This window comes from Mauremys mutica, chromosome 8 (assembly GCF_020497125.1).
Source record: "Mauremys mutica isolate MM-2020 ecotype Southern chromosome 8, ASM2049712v1, whole genome shotgun sequence".
In the NCBI taxonomy this organism is placed as follows: Eukaryota; Metazoa; Chordata; order Testudines; family Geoemydidae; genus Mauremys; species Mauremys mutica.
Window position 1 is genome coordinate 10,765,999 of NC_059079.1, and position 19,016 is coordinate 10,785,014.

The following is a 19,016-nucleotide window of genomic DNA, read 5'->3' on the forward strand; positions in this document are numbered from 1 at the left end:
GCCCAAGCTCTGGAGGCAGCGGGGGGCTGAAGCTGCAGCTCCAGGGGTGGCAGAAGCCACAGCTCCGGGGGCAGTGGGGATGGGGGCCTGAAGCCACTGCTCCAGGGGCAGCAGGGGCCAGAGTCCCGCATCCCGAGAGGGGCCAAAGACCGGCGCCCCCCACCCTGAGCAGGGCTGAAGGTGGGGGGAAGACAACAAATTTTTCGGGGGGTGGAGGTAAAAAAAAATTTTTTTAGTCACAAAAAGTTGAGAAACATTGCCATAGAGAACAGAGGCCTGGCAAGCTCAGCCTCCCTGCACCAGCCTCTCCTCCCCTGCCGCATGCCAAATACCTGAGGTAAAATCCACCCTCCCTTGCATACGAGGGCTCATTCAGCTAAAGGGAGTTACGTAAAAATAATAATTCTAAATATGTAAGTTCAACTTTCATGATAAAGAGATTGCACTACACTACTTTTATGAGGTGAATTGAAATACATTTCTTTTATCTTTTTTACAGTGCAAATATATGTAATAAAAAATAATATAAAATGAGCACTGTACACTTTGTATTCTGTGTTGTAATTGAAATCAATATATTTGAAAATACACCTCTACCCCGATATAACACTGTCCTCGGGAGACAAAAAATCTTACCGCATTATAGGTGAAACTGCGTTGTATCAAACTTGCTTTGATCTGCTGGAGTGCGCAGCCCCACCCCCCCAGAGCACTGCTTTACCGCATCATATCCGAATTCATGTTGTATTGGGCCGCGTTATATCGGGGTAGAGGTGTATAAAAAACATCCAAAATATTTAAATAAATGGTATTCTATTATTGTTTAACAGTGCAATTAAAACTGCAATTAATTGCAAATCATTTTTTTAATCACTTGACAGCCCTAGTAAATATTAATTCAAATTCATTGTTATTAATAACACATCAAACCTTCCACTATCCTAATTTTGACAGACAGGGAAACTGAGGCAAAAGGATTTAAGTGATTTGCAGGCCACAGGAGGAGTGTCCCAGCCAGAGAAAGTCAGGAATTCCTGACTTCCAGTCCTGGGCTTAGACACCATCCCTCTCTCAGCTCCCGTTGTGCTCTTCCAAAGAATGTAACTATAGAGTCTAATCCCAACTTGAAAATTAATTATCAGCATAAGTAATAATACAATGGACAAATGACTGTACCATTATGGAACAAAGTCATAAGTATATTTCAGTTATCTCAAGGGACAGCAGTACATAAACAGCTTGTATTATGGTACAGCTCTAAAGCAATAATAAAACAAATTCTGCTAGTCTTTTCATGAAAATCCATTCATGTAGTCAATTAAATAATGTAGAGCAAATAAAGAGAGAGTGTTTCAGTCAACAAACAAAGAGGCTGCATGCCAAGTCATTTACAGAGCCACATACCATTTATCTCCAAGATCTCCCTGCACAAAAAAACAATTTCTATTATGCTTTTCTGCAAGATTATAGGCGAAAGAAATATTTTTTTAGCTAGAAAAATTACCATCTGGATGCACAATGCATTCGGATTCCCAATTATATTGTTAAGCTTTTTTGTTGGTGTAGGTGGCTTGAGTTCAATAAATTAAAACCTACTTTTTCAGAATATCAGCTTTCCATCAAACACAAACGTTTCAACAGCCAACAGAGGGCATTAAGGCCAATTTCTGCTCTGGAATATGTTTGCAACTTCACTGGCTTCAATGGGAACTCACCATACATACCTGAGGGCAAAATTTGGTTCTAAGGGCTTGTCTACATGGAGCAGCAATGCACTCTAGAGGGGTCTGATTTCTAAAGAATACTAGGGAAGATTTAGTTTGTGCCATAAGGGTCTACACAGGCCACTTAGTGCACTTTAAAACTCACACCCTTCTAGTGCACATGTATAGACAAGCCCTAAGGCTTGAATATGCCCATACACAGACACTCAAGAGGTAGCATCTTAATTCTCAGATTAAGAAGATTCTGCTTGTCTCCTTTCTAGCTGGCATCAGCATCATGTAAGCTCTTTCGGACAGTGACACAGAGCACAGTGCTATACAAATAATAAATAATGATAAAGTCATGTTGTACTGTATCTTTATATTACCTTAGCAAAAACTTTCATTGTATATCCCAAATATTGCACTCTAGGATCAATAGCTGCATATGTAGCCAGCATTCTTGTGTTATGCTGTGCCTGGAAAACAGACAATTATTAGACAATCGTTTATAGTTTAATATGGTATAGCTTGCAGTTCAGACATGGGGAGGTAGAGACCCAAAATATATAGGGAGGCAAATTCTATGCTCAGTGACACCTATGCAACATTTCAGTGTGGTTACAAGAACACAATTAAAGGCTGACTTCAGACCAGTTGATTTGTAAAAATTAGCACCTGAACACACCAGCTTGTTCAAAGATGGAATCACTCAAAAACTGAGTGAATCTGGGGCAAATCATGGCCCCTCCTTTGCTGGTCTGGAGGGGCCCATGGCAGGAGAAGCTGTTTGTTTCCATGGTGTAAGAAGAGAGCCAGAAATTGAAGGCCAAAAAGGCTCCATTAAGCTGAAAGGCCACAGTGACCTTGCAGCTCAAAAAAGGAAGGCCCCTCCACCACTGTGCCACAAAGCTAACTAACTCCCTGGGCTGAGGATTTGGGGTTATTTGAATTAAAATATGTAAAAAAATTGGATATGGTATTTTTATTTCTGATTCAGAATTATTCCCTAGTAACTTTAATGCTATCGCCATCTTTTAGACGTCCCAGTATTACCATCTGTAGGCAAACTTTCCAAACAATCCTTCAAAGTATGCATTAGCTTTTACAGAAAGAGACACTTACTAGCGTATTGTATAAGCTGATGTCTCCCTCTAAGCCACTCCGTCTGTGTTCAAATTTTACTATAGGCACTTTGGCTGTTGTTATAGGCAAGATGTTTTTTAAACCTGAGGAGGCAGGATAAAATATTTCCATAAATATTAAAACATACAAGCAGATACATGTAATAGTAAATATCATGTAGAGTACATTTAAAATACATACCTGGATGCTTTTTAAGAATTTTTGCCAAACCTTCAATTATTTCCTTACAATTTAGTTTCTAGAAAAATAAATAGGAAAATCTGAGCAATGAACTATGGATCCTTGCCCCACAAACTGAACAAATATTATATTTCATGGAGTAAGTGAATGAAGGATCATAAATCTTTCTTCATTTTAAGAGTATACAATGTAATTGCAACATATATTTTCAAATATTGAACTCCCACCTCTGCATTTTCATGGCCTTCCAAGGTCATGCAGATATCCAGATCACTGTCCCGGAATCCAAATCCATTTTTTGAAGAGCCAAATAAGCAGAGTCTGGCTTTATCTAACCAAAAGAATAGACAAAAAGTGTCAACTTTTTTGTAATATCTGTTGGTACTGCTTACTACAGGAAATTGCTTATTTGAGATAAGAGGCTGGACCCAATTTTGTATAATATATTTAATGGACTTTTAAATCAGTTTCTATTGGACACCTCTGACATTTCATGTCAGACAACAGAAGTAGTTGGTACATTATTTTAATTTCTATGTGCAACTGATGAGGAATTAAAATGCAATTTTTTGATGTGCCTGCTGTGTTAGGGACTCAGTAACTAATTATTACATACAAATTTCTACATGCATTAATTGCTTTTTTACAGTACAATACAGTTTTAACTGTTTTGAAAAGTATATAAATACATGCAAAAAACCCTAGTACTAATACACATTAATAACACAAATACTAAGGTACAGCTATTCGTACTTGATTCTTTGTGATTTTTTTGGTTCATTTATACTTCAAGGTTTTGCAATTGTAGGGATATAGGCTCACATTAAACCAAGGTGAACTATGGTTTTAAATTGAGTTGGGATATTAGCATGAGCATTAGGCTCAAAGTATGTGACCAAAAAGAATAAGATCATGAGAAAGAAGTTATTGTGTTAAACTGGCAGTGACCATTTGAAATACCAGTGTTATCTTATTTAAGGTTGGGCTGCAGTAATAGAAATAAAACAAGGGAAAACCAAGCACAGTAAATAATTGGCTATTTAACAAACTGCTTCATCTGGCTTTAGCTAAGGTCCGATAATTGGCAATGACATCCCTTGTTTATTAATGGGTATAAAAAGGTAAACTCAGGAGTTCATTGCTACTACCTGCCCGACCAAGTTGGAGCTGACAATATAGGTTTAAGCATCCCTGGGTTTAGCCCATTTGGAAGTACCTTGATCAAGCAGCTTATAAATGGTTTGTTACTCTTTGGTTGTACTAAATTGCTTATTTAGGCTTTATGGGCATGTTTACAGCAACTGTATACATATTATTTGGGCTTTGGATGTAATAAAGGAATGTAAGGTTAAATTGGTGTTGTGGTAATAAATACAGGTAATAACCCTGTATAAATCATGATAATTCCAAGAACAACATGAAAATTCCATTTTCTGTTACTAGGAAAGTTTGGTTGATTGGGATGTTTCTCTGTGCCCATTAACCATAGTCTATGGTACAAGATACAAATAATGAAGTCAATGTAGTTTCTGAATGAAACTTTTTATTTCCACTTTGGGGTATTCATTTCCATTTTTGAAAATTATTTTCACTCACATATTAATTAGCATAGTAATATAATTGTGAAGGATTTCTTTCTGAAAGACCTCTTTTAGATCACTGTGATTTGTTCATTTTGAAATCAATGATAAGAAACTATATCTATCAGCTCATGGCTGCTTTCAAACCTTTGATGGAATCAGAAACCTTCAGTCTTAAGTTTCTGTGACAGAAAGATAGTTCCCTCAATCCTCAGCTGTCACCAATAAGCATAGGGCACAGCTGAAGGGTGGAGCTGCAAAAGAAACATTTACAGCTACCTGATCTTGGGGCCAATTCTGAAAGAAAGAATGGTCTTCTGGATAAGACAATAGACTGGAACTCAAGCGACCTGGTTCAATTCCTGATTGTGCTATAGACTTTGTGTGTGACCTTAGACAAGTCACTTAGTTTTCCTGTGCCTTGGTTTCCACAATACATATATATAGAGAGAGAGAATAATTTTTCCTACTTCATGGAAGTGATGCGAAGATAAATTCATTAAGATTTCAGAGGGACTCAAATACTATATTGATAGGGTCCATATAAGTACATGGGCCACAATGCTACTCTAAACTATATGTAGTTGGCTATAGCCCAATAACACTCTTTCCCTCCCATGGCATGCTTCCTGTGCTTGGGGTCAGCAAGGGTTTGGTTATGTCAACCTACATCATGCAGGCTTTCCCCCATGATGTGGAGATGCACCAGTTGCCAGCACCACTGGGGCAGCACAAAGGGGCCAGAGTAGGGTTAGGGATTGAGTTTATATGTCTATAGGAACCTTTATATACACACTCAAAAGGAAGATGCCACCATTTTAAAGTAGACAAAGGAACAAAGAAAGACAATTCTATATTAATGGGCTGGACAACTGGAATGAAGGGAGAAATTTTAACAACAAATGATAAGTGGTTACCTATTATTACATACCGTTGTATTCTTTTCTAATAAATCTTTCCAAACTTGCCAGAATTTGTTCTCTGTTTTGTTGCTCAGAGAAAGGAGGTGATAATTCATCTGAGAAAAAAAAAAGTTAGACTCTGATTTAACATTCCTCTATATTTTTGGCCCTAAATATCTGACTTTATAAATTAAATATTTATTCTGTTTGAATACCGATTTTTTTTTAAGTATGACATTTTCTATGGTAGTTAGTACTGATTGCATTTTATTTTGGGACTTGATCCTGTTGTCATTAATCAGGCAAAACTCTTGGGAGCCAATAAGAGCTTTGCCTGAGTAAGATCTGTAGAATCCAGCTAATACTGAGGGCTTGTCTACACTAACAGTGCTGCAGCTGCACCAGTGCAACTGTGCCGCTGTGCTTAGTGAAGATGCTACCTACGCCGATGGAAAAGCTCTCCCATCAGCATAGGTACTCTGACTCCCCAAGAGGCAGTAGCTACATCGACAGGAGAAGCCCTCCTGTTGACATAGCGCTGTCTACACCAGCGGTTAGGTCAGTATAACTGCATCGCTTAGGGGTGTGGATTTTCTACATCCCTGAGCAACGTAGTTATACTAACGTAACTTGGTACTGTAGACCAAGCCTGGGGCCACACTGCTTATCACACCAAATCTCTATTACTCCTGGAGGGATTCTGCATCAAAATATTAAAAATTCTGCCCCCCAAAATTTTGAAATGTGAAAAATTCTGCAAATTGTATTTGTCAAAATAATGCCATATAAATCACACCGGTTTCAATTGTTTTGGTAAGTTATTTAAACTACAATATAGAAAAAAGTCCCAATAACGATTCAGCATTTCCTAAACACATGAAAGTTAAGTTACAAACACTTGGTAACTAATACCCTGCATTCCAGTTATAATCCTGGATTTTCATTTAAAATTACATTACAGAACATCAAACAGCAATACAAAAAAAAAAGTAATGTCATTTTAAATTGCTCAGACTTTCACACATGAAAGACATACAGTTTGCTAATCATTGTCCTGGACCTGGCTGGGTACTTTGGGAAGTGCTTGGTTCTGATTGTCCTGACATTATATTGACTTCTTGGTAAATGTTTTATTTGCCCTCAAAGTCTTTTTTTTTTAAATGGGTAGGTAAAATAAATCCTGAGCTTAATCTAACCCCACTGTTCCACTTTGGCACAGGAAAAAAGTGAGAAAGCACATAGATTTTCCTAGCTGATTCCCTTACTGTCATTTATAAGGCTTTACAGCACTCTGGCAATGTAGGGGCCTTAAAACTTTTACATGTTTTATGCTCCTGAGGGAATTGACTGAGAATGGGAACTGTTAACTAACAATAGGAACATTAACAATGTTACTACACAGGTAGGCTGCCACATTTCTGCCTCAGGTAATGAGATCAATTAACCATCAGCAGCAACTTTGACAAAATGTGTGTGTGGAGTTGGAGAATTTACAAAAGCTATTTTCTTTAATTTAAAAACAAACAATTTTCAGTAATATGATACTAATATTTAATTAAGTGTTTTTTTTTATTCTCAAGAAATTACAGACGTGTTACTAGGCAGGCAGGCTGCTACATTTCTGCCTCAGAGAATGATATCAATTAACTAGCGGGCAGGCTGCTACATTTCTGTTTCAGGTAGAGCCTTCCTTGTTCATAATAAAAAGACCTAAGCCACCTCCATGCCTGTTGACTCGCAGTAGCAAGCGATAGGGACATAGTCTCTCTCGTTTGTTGGCCATCCCCACCCCATGACAGTGATCAATGTCTCCCCCACAGGCACACATGTCCAGCCTCCCTCCCCCCCAGTGATTTGCCTCTCTGAGGCTGCTTCAGGAATGCTGGAACAGATGCGCTGCCTGGGCTACCGGGCAAGAGGTGCGTCCCCCCCTGCATATTTCTTTTTCATTTTACAGAAATATGTAGACCATCTGAATTCCGCGCTCCCACAGGTGTGCAGAATTCTGTCAGAAGTACTTTATGCACATTGGCTGCCTGTTCTCTCCAAAACCAATAATAACTAAAGATGAAAGTTCTTGCTTAAACACATTTTGGGGCCAAATTCTTTGCCAGCATAACTCTACTGACTTTAAACTATATGACAAAACAATATGGGCCAAATTCTGTTTCAGCTACATTGTTGTAACTTCCTCCCACTAAAGTCAATGAAGTAAGCGCCACATTAAAAGGAACAGAATTCAGCTCTTCGGCTTTAATTTTTAGAAATTACAAATTACAGCCTGTGAAGTGAAAAGTCCTACACTAGTCCAACAGTAATACTGTACTTACCAAAGCATCTCTTACACACTATATCAAGTATTTCCCGAAATCTGTTTGTCATTGGTGGTAGTGGTTTTAGATCAATTTTCTTAAAATCCTCTGGGCAGTCATTTTTGGAATGGCCATCACGTTTGCAGATGCTGCATACTATAGTTGGAGGCTATTAGAAGAAATAAAATAAACAAATTTTAAAATATTTCAATAAATGCATACTATTGCCATATGACTGTGGTGAGCAATAACAGCGTTTATCTACAGAACAATAAAAGAGCACCCCTTGACAAATCACCTTTAGCCCCTGCAGTGCACTACAGAGCTCAGGAATTCTGCCAAAGGATAAAGGGAAAGGAGAGGTCAGAAGAAGAGGGAATCACTCTCTTACTGAAATCAAGAGCTTTGCATGAGGAGGAAGGGAACTAGCCTTCCCACTCCAAAATTGTACTTGCCACCAAGTATAACACAATAAACCTCCTAGATAGTGACCCACTGGCTGATCTGTTAAGGATGATAAAAATGTAATGCTACAAGCCCAGTCATGTAGTACTTCCTTAGGTAAAATTCCCACTGACATCAATGGGAGGTTTGCCTGTGTAAGGACTATAGGATCGGCTATATAGGTTTAAAATGTCATGTTAATAAATAAAGAAAAACATTTGATTCAATTTCTAATCAATTTTTTACAAAGAAGAGTTGAAAGTAGTTTCAGATACTACACTTGTCTCTGAGACCCACCTTAGCAGTTTTTGTGTTTACTATCACGTTACTTTTTACAGTGTTTTTCTCTTTCCTATTACTATGTGAAAGACCCACACAAACAACATGGTCAACACATGGCTTGTACCCTACCGGGGTAAATTGACCTAAGTTACGCTACTCCAGCTACATGAATAACATAGCTGGAGTTGACGTAGTTTAAGTAGACTTACCGCAGTGTCTTCACTGCGTCGACAGGAAACGCTCTCCAGTCGACTTACCTTACTCTTCTCAGGGAGCTGGAGTACCGGAGTCGACCGAGAGCGCTCTGCCGTCACTTTAGCGGGTCTTCACTAGACCCGCTAAATCGACACCTACTGCATCGATTGCAGAAGCATGGCTCTCCCTAGTAGTGAAGACAAGCCCTAAGTGATTGACTGACTATGCTGGAAAACAGAACTGACTACACAAAGTTCAGCAAACAAACTAAAAAAACAAATACATTTATCTTTGCTAATCTCTTTCAGTTACAGGTACACTAACCCTAGGGTTACCTATTTTGATTTACAAAGGGAGAGAGAGTTCTCATCCAGAGATCTTGGCATCCTTGACAATATTTAAACATACAAAAGAGCATAACTCCTCTACCAATTACTACAGCTCTATCAATTCCACCTAACCCCCTATCCAACAGAGCTTAGGGGGAAAAAAACCTTCTGCCCTATAATTCTCTCCTGACTCTAAAAGTCAAGGAGAACCGAAAAGATTTTTGGGCAGAAATGTGTTTATTAACAGTGTCCCTTTAATAAATTGGACTTTTACAAAAAAAGTCTGAAATGAATCAAAATATTTTAATAATCAAAATGAGGAAATATATATTTATATTACACAACTATCACTCACAACAGTTCTAAGCCCTTAGGCACTCCACTTTCATAACATGCTATATTATCATCTCTAATGCCACGTTATCCGACACTCTGAGATAGTCTGGAGAACAGTCTTAGTGTCAAAGTGTCATGAAAAGATGGAAGTGGATAAAAATCAATGTTTAAAACAAAATGTAAATATATTTTAATTTAATTTAAATAAATGAATTTTTAAAAATTTAAATCGGATTTTTTATTTACATTAAATAAAGGTTTATTTTTTAGGAAAAAAACTATTTAAAATTAAATTTGAAATGAACAACCTATGTTAAGGGCTAAACTTATTACAATTGATTACAATAATCTAAATTAAATACCGGTACGCTTCTGACCAAGTTGTAAAAAAGTCAAAACAGCAAACGCATGGAAGTTACTGGCTAAGCACCTGGAACCAGAGTTTGCTGAAATGCTACACTAGTTTTTTGATAGCAATAGCCTCTTCTACAGGTACAAAGAGAATATTTTCCTCATTTCAGTTTATTCAATCAATTCAGTTCAATGAGTAGTTCATTCAAAGTTAAGAAAGCAATGAAGTTAAAAAGCAGGAAAGCTTGTTTTCCTCTTCCAAATAATGAATAAAAAGTAAGTATAAGATTCACTAATTCTAAAATATTGAAAACATGGTGACTAGAAACAATTGTTCAATTTACTAACTATATTAATAAAGACACTGTAGAAATTGCAGTACTCCTATAAAGTCTGCCAGAATTAAAGCAGCACATACCCTGAACTCCCATTTAATTCCTTCAGTGGCAGTCAAAAGAAAGGAGATGTAATCAAACTGGAGTCACTGATTATTTTTTTTATAAGGCCTTTTTGACTCTCAACACTTTTGGCTGGGTGAAAACTAAGTGATGTCAATTTGCTCTAAAACATCTAATATTCAGGAAGATGCCTGCATACTTCTTATCGCTACACTGGCAAGTCTTTTTTCTGAGTTACTTTTTTAAAAACTGAAAATCTCGAGTTTTCCACACTGAAATGTATCAGTTGTTTTTACCTAGAGAAGGAGAATGTAAGGAAAGCCAACCTTCCAGTCCTTGGGGGTAGTTATAGCCAGGGTGGTAGCTATACATTAGTAAATAACTTGCATTTAGTTAGGGTCAAATTAGGTCATATTTGTACAATATTTTGAAAACTGGAAAATGATATAAAACTGCTATCAGTAAGTTTTATTCAACATAATAATTTTCCTTCTTACAAATGAACAAAAATAAAAAACAAACAAAAAAAAAATATCAGGGCCCCAAAAAGATGGGCTATCCAGTTCTTTCTTTCTCTTCTATGGCGAGCAACTGCACTGCACTTCCCAACTATGGAAAAGTAATGAAAGTTAGAAAATAGCCTATACTTCTCTAATCTGACAGTGAGGAACATGACATTATATAACCAAGATAATTATACATCTCTTTGAACCATAGGTAAATGGGTAATGGTGCTGGTAAAGCTATGTTGTAACTCCTCTCAAACCATGGTGATAGCCTAACATGTTAACTTATTTCAGCCCTGTAACAATACATTCACCTATGCTGAGGGAGCAAGTATTTGAAACAGGGAGAGAAGTAATTCAGGATAGAGAGTGGAATAACAACTAAACAATTCTCTCACCTGGCAGTCTAAGAGTTTGGAAGCAGGAATACAGTTCTAACAGGTAGTGAAAGGAGATACCTTGCACCCAAGTGTATGTTTTATTGATGTTGGAGTGAAATAACCCCACCATTTACACATCTTTAAAATCCATCTTACCTTTCCAGAAGTCAAAATAAATTTATCAAACACATAATGCATTTCTTCTATGGAGAGTTTATCTTCATCTTTAAGGTTACAAACATCTACCATTGCTTTGCAGTCGTGCGAGGTAGCTGATGTGCTAGTGCACTTATTCTTCTGTGAACACTCCATTACTGAACTCTGTCCACTTTCAACATCAACGAATTCATTAACAGAATTTGGGTCATGGAACCAACGTTCACTGCAGTTACAATGGTGGCTTAGCTTGTCTTTAGTTAGACAAATTTCTGAAAGCTCTAGATCATCTTTCTCTTTGAGTGATTTTTGCTTTAATTCACAGCATTCTTTAGAAATAAGAGATACTGTTTCCTCTCTGTCTTCATCATAATTGGAGTCCAGTGGATCTGTCTTATTTACTAACAAACTGTCTGTGTTCTCAGAAATACATTTCTTGGATGTAAATTCTATTTCATTACATTCAAGTTCATATTCTTGTATACTACATCCATTTCCTGCATTCTGTTTCTCTAAAACGTTTTCTCCCTGTGGAAGGCAACAGTTGGCTACAGGTTCTCCAGATTTTGCAGATTTCTTGCTGCTAATTTTTTCCTTTTCTTTTTTCTTGGTATCTGATTTGGATTTAATCCCATCTTTAGTTTGTGGACATGCAAAATATTTATACGCTGTCCTGAATCGCTCTAGGATGTACTCAAACACCATCTGGCTATTTAGGCTTCGTGCAACATTTCTCTTTAGTGCAAAAGGATCTAGAAAAAGACAATTCAAGTAGTAATTTACTACTATAAATCAAGTAATACTTGCACAATAATGTATTTCAAATACATAAGTTATTAGTATTTTGTATTTCAAATTACAGAACCCTATAATATAGCCCAGAACTATATTTATTATGCTATACATCCTCTTCTTCATTTCATCCTGGTACCAGACTGTTTTCATCACAAGGCTGAAGGATATAATGGAATAAATAGCTCATAGATATATATTGTTCTTAAGTACCATTTAAGGATCTGGATCCCAAGAGAGTCTTTAGATTTTTCTGTATAATCACCATATATTTACTGTAAATGTCTGATTTAATTAATAAAAAATTATGTACCATTTCTGCTTTGTTAAAAAAATCCCATATTATGTCTGATTCCTAAACTTGAAAGTAAAATAAATATCCAGACATTACAATCAATCTTTGGGTAATCCTGCCCAATATTTTCTCCTTCTTTGATTTTTTTCATTGATTTAATTTGATAAATAATTTATTTAAAAGTGAAGCAACAGTCAGGAAACTGAATATGTAAAATGATCTCATAGAGTTTCATATTTAGTCTCTCTTTGTAACTTCCAGATTAAATTTCCGATTTACAAGTCCAAAGAGGATCTTCATAATTGCAATTACTGACAATTCCACCTCAGATCTTAAATATCAAGGTGGGTTGCTTCTTCCTCTTACATCAACTCCTGTACTAAAAATTCATCACATGGAATTTAGCTGAAAACATTGTTAAAAGGATATAATCCCTCCCTCTTAGAATAACCACTATTTGATCATTATCTTGACACATTTTCTTTTTTTTCCCTCATGGTTCAGATACTCTCTCTCTCTATTAGGTCCCTTACTCTCATCTCCGGGTATGTCTACACTGCAATAAAAGACATGCTGCACCGAGTCTCAAAGCCCAGGTCAGTTCCTCGGGCTCACACGGCTTGCACTGATGGGCTAAAAATAGCAATGTAGATGTTCCAGCTCTGGTTGGAGCCCGAGCTTTGAGACGCAGTGCTGCAGGTTTTTCTTTACAGTGCAGACATACATACCCTTAGGGACTTCAGTTTCCAGGATGATGACTAGGTTGGATTCTCATCTCCAAAACTCAAAGTCTATTCCCACAGACTTAAGTTCCCCTCCCCAACGTTTCTTTGATCATGTCCAATACAGATATCCATCTTACCAAAACCTCCTTCACCAAGTATCAGAGGGGTAGCCGTGTTAGTCTGGATCTGTAAAAGCAGCAGAGAGTCCTGTGGCACCTTACAGACTAACAGACGTATTGGAGCATGAGCTTTCATGGGTGAATACCCACTTACATGCATCCGACGAAGTGGGTATTCACCCAGGAAAGCTCATGCTCCAATACGTCCGTTAGTCTATAAGGTGCCACGGGACTCTTTGCTGCTCATTCACCAAGGTCATTAACAAACCTCCTTCTAGCAATGTGATAGGACATTTTTCAAATCCTATTTCACTTTGTCTCCTCCCTTTGACACATTTCATTACTGTTCTCTCTACCTTCCCTGACAGTGTTCTCTTTTTCCTGTTCTCATACCTCACCGATTCCTCCTCAGCATCTCTTTGCTGACGCCTTATTTTCCTCTTTTCTGTTGGCATTCTTTAAGATTCTCTACTTGGCCCATTCCTTTTCCCTCTATGTGCTTTATGAGACCTCAGGCACTACCATTTCTAAGCTGATAACTAACCAATCTACCTCCTACTTTCAACCTCCACCCCTTTAGTCCAGTCTCTCATATCTAGCCATTTCTCCTACACCTCCTCCTGGATGTCTCACCATCTCAATCTCCTATAAAAACTGTATCTTCTTTCCTAACCTTTTTCCACTTCCTCACTTTTCTGTCACCACTGACAATCCAGAGTTCCGGTACATTACTTTCTGATCTTTCCTAACAAATACTATTTAATTTTTTAAAAAATAATAAATAATTGAATAAAATATTAATGTTTTCCAAATGGAAATGGATAAAATTTAGGCAAAGAAAGGGAATTATTCTTTCTCCCATCATCACATACCACATTAGGTATCAGCATCAAATATACTCCGCCTCAAGGCTCTCAAATGTATTACCTATGGTCAGACATCTAGTTTTTAAATATATTTTCCAGGACATACTCATCATCCAACTATGCGGACAGTCAGCTTCCCAGTGTGGGAATATGGTCCATGGGAGCTTTTACTCCACTGAGCTGGTTCTATTCACTCTTATCAATGCTCTCCTCTCTGCCCTGTCCATATGTCAGAAGCAGAGGAAATAAACTGATGATCAGAGGCAACTAGAAGACCCAATGGTATGGGATCTTGCACAGGTAATGTTCCCATACCCCAGAACAAATGGGAAGGAAGAATGGGTGGAGAAAAGTACAGAGAATGGGGAATGAAACAGATGGAGATGGTTCAAGGAGAAAAGGAACAGTATTGCAGAGACGGAACAGAAGGAGAAAAGGCTGGGGGGAAATGGTACTCCATATTTCAGGCGTCACTGTACTCATACTGCAGTGCTGGGTAGATGACATGTCCTCAAGTAGCCTGATTAACTTTTGTATATTTGCCAGTTAAACTTCTAGTTTCCTCTCCATTTGCATCTAATGCAATTTCTTGTCCAAGTACTAGAAATAAATGTTAGGTAAGTAAAATCCAAGAAGAAAGCATAATGTCTGTAGACCTGGTAGAAAGAACATTACCGTACCTTCAATGGCTATTCGCCTTTTAGGCCAGTTTTTGTTCTCTCTGGTTAAGAGTTCTTGTACCCGTACGCTGATGACATATTCCTCCAAAGCAAATTCCAGTGTGTAAAACTTCAACAGTTCTAACCACAGTTGCCCCAGGGATATTTGGTGGGGTTTTTCAAATGCTAAGGGAGACTGAAACGAACATGAATGTTTAGTAGCAATAAGAAATGAAAATTTCAGGTTTTTTCTAAGTTTTTTTTAAATAAAAAGTTTAATGATCAGACAGCAGATGTGGTCTCCATTCAGATAAAACAATGACTCACTTTGCCATGTTTCTCCTTCGCATTACTTTGGTTGTCCGTTTCTGAGCTTGTTGACTTCTTACCACCTTTTTGCTGTTCAGCTTTAGCTTTGCCTTCTACACCACTTGAATTTTTCCCCGCTCCATTATTCGTTGGCTTGTATTCCCATCTTACAAACTTCTCCTCTTCTATACCTCTCAGTGTGTAGTCATCTGCCCTCTTTAAATCGAAGCCTTCAATCTAAATACAATTAAAGGATTTCTGAGAACAAGATTGTATGTCACATACCATACTTGGACCAAAACATAGAAATGGCAATTTCAGGGCCCCAAAAAGATAATTTCACCAACACTGCTAATGTTAGTTATGCATGGTAAGAAAAGGGTAATCACATCTCAGTGTGTTAACTGAGTTAAAAAATAAATTCTTTCCCCCTGACCCAAAGCACAGAATTGCACAATTATCCAGGTATATTATGACAATCTTTCACTTTCCTCAGAAGCAACAGGCACAAGTCAACCACACAAAGAAAAACGTGCTAAGTGCTTTATTTAAACTATTCAATCTAGTATGACACATCTTATGATCTGGAAAATACCTATGTAGCACTGCCCGTTAAAAATATTGCAAGAGTAGGATTATTATACTGTCAAAAAAAACTTACCCAAGTGCCTAAATGTGATGGTAAAATGGGTGGTTTTCTTTGTTGAAGAAAAAATATCACCATTAAGGCAAAAGAATATGAGGGAATCCCACCTTCTGCCTGGCAGTCAATATGGCACAACTACAAAAAGATAAGACAGCTGTAGTTTTCTGATAAGATTTTAGCATTTTAATTATATAATACATTATATAAATGAGCCATTAAAAAAGTTCAAAAGGAATATGGAGTATATGCTAAAGCTGACTAGAAAGTCTTTCATCTCAAAATCTAAGGAAATGATAAACTTTTATACAGATGTCTTCTATGTTATCTACTTCTCACTCACAATCCATTCAGAACACAGCACCTCACCTACTTTTTTCCACACCTTACAACTCCCATGTTACTGCATTCTTCAGAAAGTTACAGTAGATACACATTGGCCAGAGGATAAAATGTAATCTGTAATCATTTGTAAAGTTCAACTTTATTATTATTATTATTTATTATTACACTCATTGATTCTATCATAACTATGCAGTTGTGGCTCACATTTACGCTTCTGCCAGGGATTTATGGTTTTGGTTAGAGAACCTGCTATTGTGCAATCGCCAGGTACAGAGGGCTTCTTCATATCTGGCTCTATGCTGGTAGAATGCTTTCCCATGTGAGCTCAAGAGGTTTTTCACTATTTTTAGTCAGACTTCAAACAGTTCTCTTTTCTAGTTTGTAATGTAATGTCCTTGTGTATTGTATGGCACTAATCGATTTATGAAACCCTCTTCACAAAAATATCAAAATATTAATAATACTATATAATGGAATGCACTTTTCAATAAAGTCAAGTCATTTAAAGTCAAGTAGCGTTTAGTAGTGAACCCAAACCTGAATTATAAAAGGATTTGACATCTGACGTATACTTAATAGGGCTGTTACAGCTCAATTCTTATACTCAGCAATGGTATCTCTAGTTGACCCAGTGGGAGATGGAGGCAAAAATGTGTACAATTGTTTTGCTGGCAGCCTGACATGAGCTCATTATTTAAAACTGCCTTGATTTTGATGAGTGGTGGGTTTGGCAAATTATGCTTACTCTCTTGGGATGAATGCTAGGAAAGAGTTCCCAGTCCTAGAATGAGGATCTGCAAAGCCCTGCACCTGTTGAAACTGTACTGTGGGTGATAAGACATCTAATGTTTGCTAGTTGGTCTGCTTCATAATGTTATGGAGGCCAGAATAGAGCCAATGATATAGTGGCAATTTTGGAAGTGTGTATAATATACGTGAAGAGTGAGATCCTCACCCCCTCTCTGGCCCCTTTACATCAGATAAAAGGGCCAGAGCAGTGTAAGAGGGCATGTCAGAAGGAGGCTGGCCCCTGTGGCTGAAATAGGTCCAGCTCCCCTGTGCCACAGCAGGTGCTCCTAGTTGGGCACACTGAGGGGGTAGGGGCTGCACCTAGGCTATAAATGATTAGAGGTTGCGCCATTACAGGAGGACTGGCTGTGATAATAGAACTGACTGAGAGAGAGGCAGGAAGCAGAAGCAGCAGGGCTACCATAGTCCCCTGGGATGTGGGGCAAGGAGAGCCCAAGATGTGAAGGGTGAGCTGAGAAACAGTTTGTTTAAGTTTGGATAATAAAACTGCTAAAAGGAAATTGTGGGTGTGGCAATGTGTCTTTGCAAGCAGGGGAGAAGTCATGCCTTGTACAGGGCCCTATAAGCCCCAGTTCTGACTAGGGGAGAATTCCCTTGCACAGGCACTGTGGACAACAGCCATTCAACAACCTCCTTGCAAGCCCTGGAGTAGGGGGCAGGACAAGGGTGGGGATGGGAGTAGGGCTGCAGCAGTGCAGAGATTCTGGACAGTACCGCAGCCAATAGGGCAGCCTTGGACGGCATCCATAACTTTGACCGGCCCCATCCAGCCCCAGAGTAGCCCAGGGAGTACAAAAGTGGCTTAAGGGTACCTTAGCTCTTCCCTCCCTCTGGGCTGTGAGAGTTCAGTACTGACACAGCACAAAATCTTACCCAGTAGATCTTTGGCCAAGTTCCACTGGAAAACTCTTCATGAGTCACTAGTGTACTGCAACCCAGAGTCTGGGAAGATTTGATGACTTTTACAAGTTAGACTTTTTCAGGAATCTAGCTAGGAATTTTAGCAACACAAATTCCTTAAACTTAGTTGCACCACTGGGAGACTGCAAGTGATTTAAAACAAAACATCTCTCCACAGATGTAAAAAAGGCAGCATATACTTGCCTCTAGACACAAAGTGGACATGTTCTGCATTACATGCCACTGCATACACTTCAACTCACAATACAGAACAGAAAAGAGAATTCAAGTCGTTGGGTTAAAAAAAAAATCTATTGTAACCATGCACAAAACTATGCACATGGAGTTGCAATCTACTTCCAGGTTCTGATATTAATAAATCACTCCAGAGTCAGTTCACTAAAACTCACAAAGGTTTATAACCCAATTATATACAGCTAAGTGTGTGTTAATTCTTGTATTTCAGAATCCAGTTGAGAACTACCCTCCTTAAGCTTACTGTAGCCTACTTCATGGACTTTATCTTTGTATTCCCTCTACTCATCTTGTATCTATCTACTCCCTCTTTTCCTTCAACATAATCTTGTCCCTGTTGATGAATGAGCGCCTCCTTCTCTGCAGCTCCGCCTGTCAGCTCTCCATCTCAGCCTCAAATAAGGTTCTGCCTTAAGTCTCAGAAGAAAATATTTTTCACCCTTCCCATACCTCTTCATTCCTCTCTCCCTATCCAAACATTTTTTTCTGTAACTGTGTGATATAAATGCTGAAGCATTTGCGGACACGGTTTACAGGAGAGATGGATACTACACTTGACTATAATACATTTTGATTTAGTGGAAAAAGAAAAATTTCATAAGAAACTTTGATATTACTATATTATAAATTATATGCTGGTGTCTGTGTCACAGGAAGTTTATTCCCATAACACATTCGTTGCTGTATTATACTTTATGTGCAATCCTCAAGGGGAGAACAGACATGTTTAAGCGGTCTTTATTTGTATTAACTTACTCTAGCCCAGTAGCGGAAAGCCAACACCAAGGGAGCAAGGACAGGTTCCAGTTTGCCAAGTGCAGCCAGCAAGTCAGTTGTAAGACAGGCCACATCATTTCTAGCACTTACTTTACAAGTTAAACCACTGTCATTAAGAGAGAAATAAGAAACCAGTTTAAGTTCATAATTTTAACTCCAAGTAAGCAAAGTCTGACAGATTGCCACTCCCAGCATATTGAAAGCAAATACCAGAACACCTCTCATGAATGAAAGTGACCATTTTAGTAAGCAACATGATAGCTATCAAACTGAGTTCAATTTTCATTACTGCAGGAGTTGGATTTGGAACTCACAAAAATC

The 19,016-nt window shown here is 38.0% G+C and overlaps 1 protein-coding gene across 5 annotated transcripts in view; it reads right to left on the bottom strand.

Moving 5' to 3' along the window:
* TUT4 (terminal uridylyl transferase 4) overlaps positions 1-19,016 on the bottom strand; it is a 72,642-nt gene that overhangs the window by 20,631 nt on the left and 32,995 nt on the right. For all 5 annotated transcript variants that reach the window (XM_045026550.1, XM_045026551.1, XM_045026552.1 and 2 more), the window contains 11 exons: positions 18,675-18,801; positions 15,627-15,746; positions 14,984-15,202; positions 14,678-14,852; positions 11,201-11,952; positions 7,842-7,992; positions 5,541-5,627; positions 3,257-3,360; positions 3,030-3,087; positions 2,829-2,932; positions 2,093-2,182 (listed from right to left, as the gene is read on the bottom strand). In XM_045026550.1, coding sequence (XP_044882485.1) covers positions 2,093-2,182; positions 2,829-2,932; positions 3,030-3,087; positions 3,257-3,360; positions 5,541-5,627; positions 7,842-7,992; positions 11,201-11,952; positions 14,678-14,852; positions 14,984-15,202; positions 15,627-15,746; positions 18,675-18,801 — 1,987 coding nt within the window. The remainder of the gene's footprint in view (positions 1-2,092; positions 2,183-2,828; positions 2,933-3,029; positions 3,088-3,256; positions 3,361-5,540; positions 5,628-7,841; positions 7,993-11,200; positions 11,953-14,677; positions 14,853-14,983; positions 15,203-15,626; positions 15,747-18,674; positions 18,802-19,016) is intronic.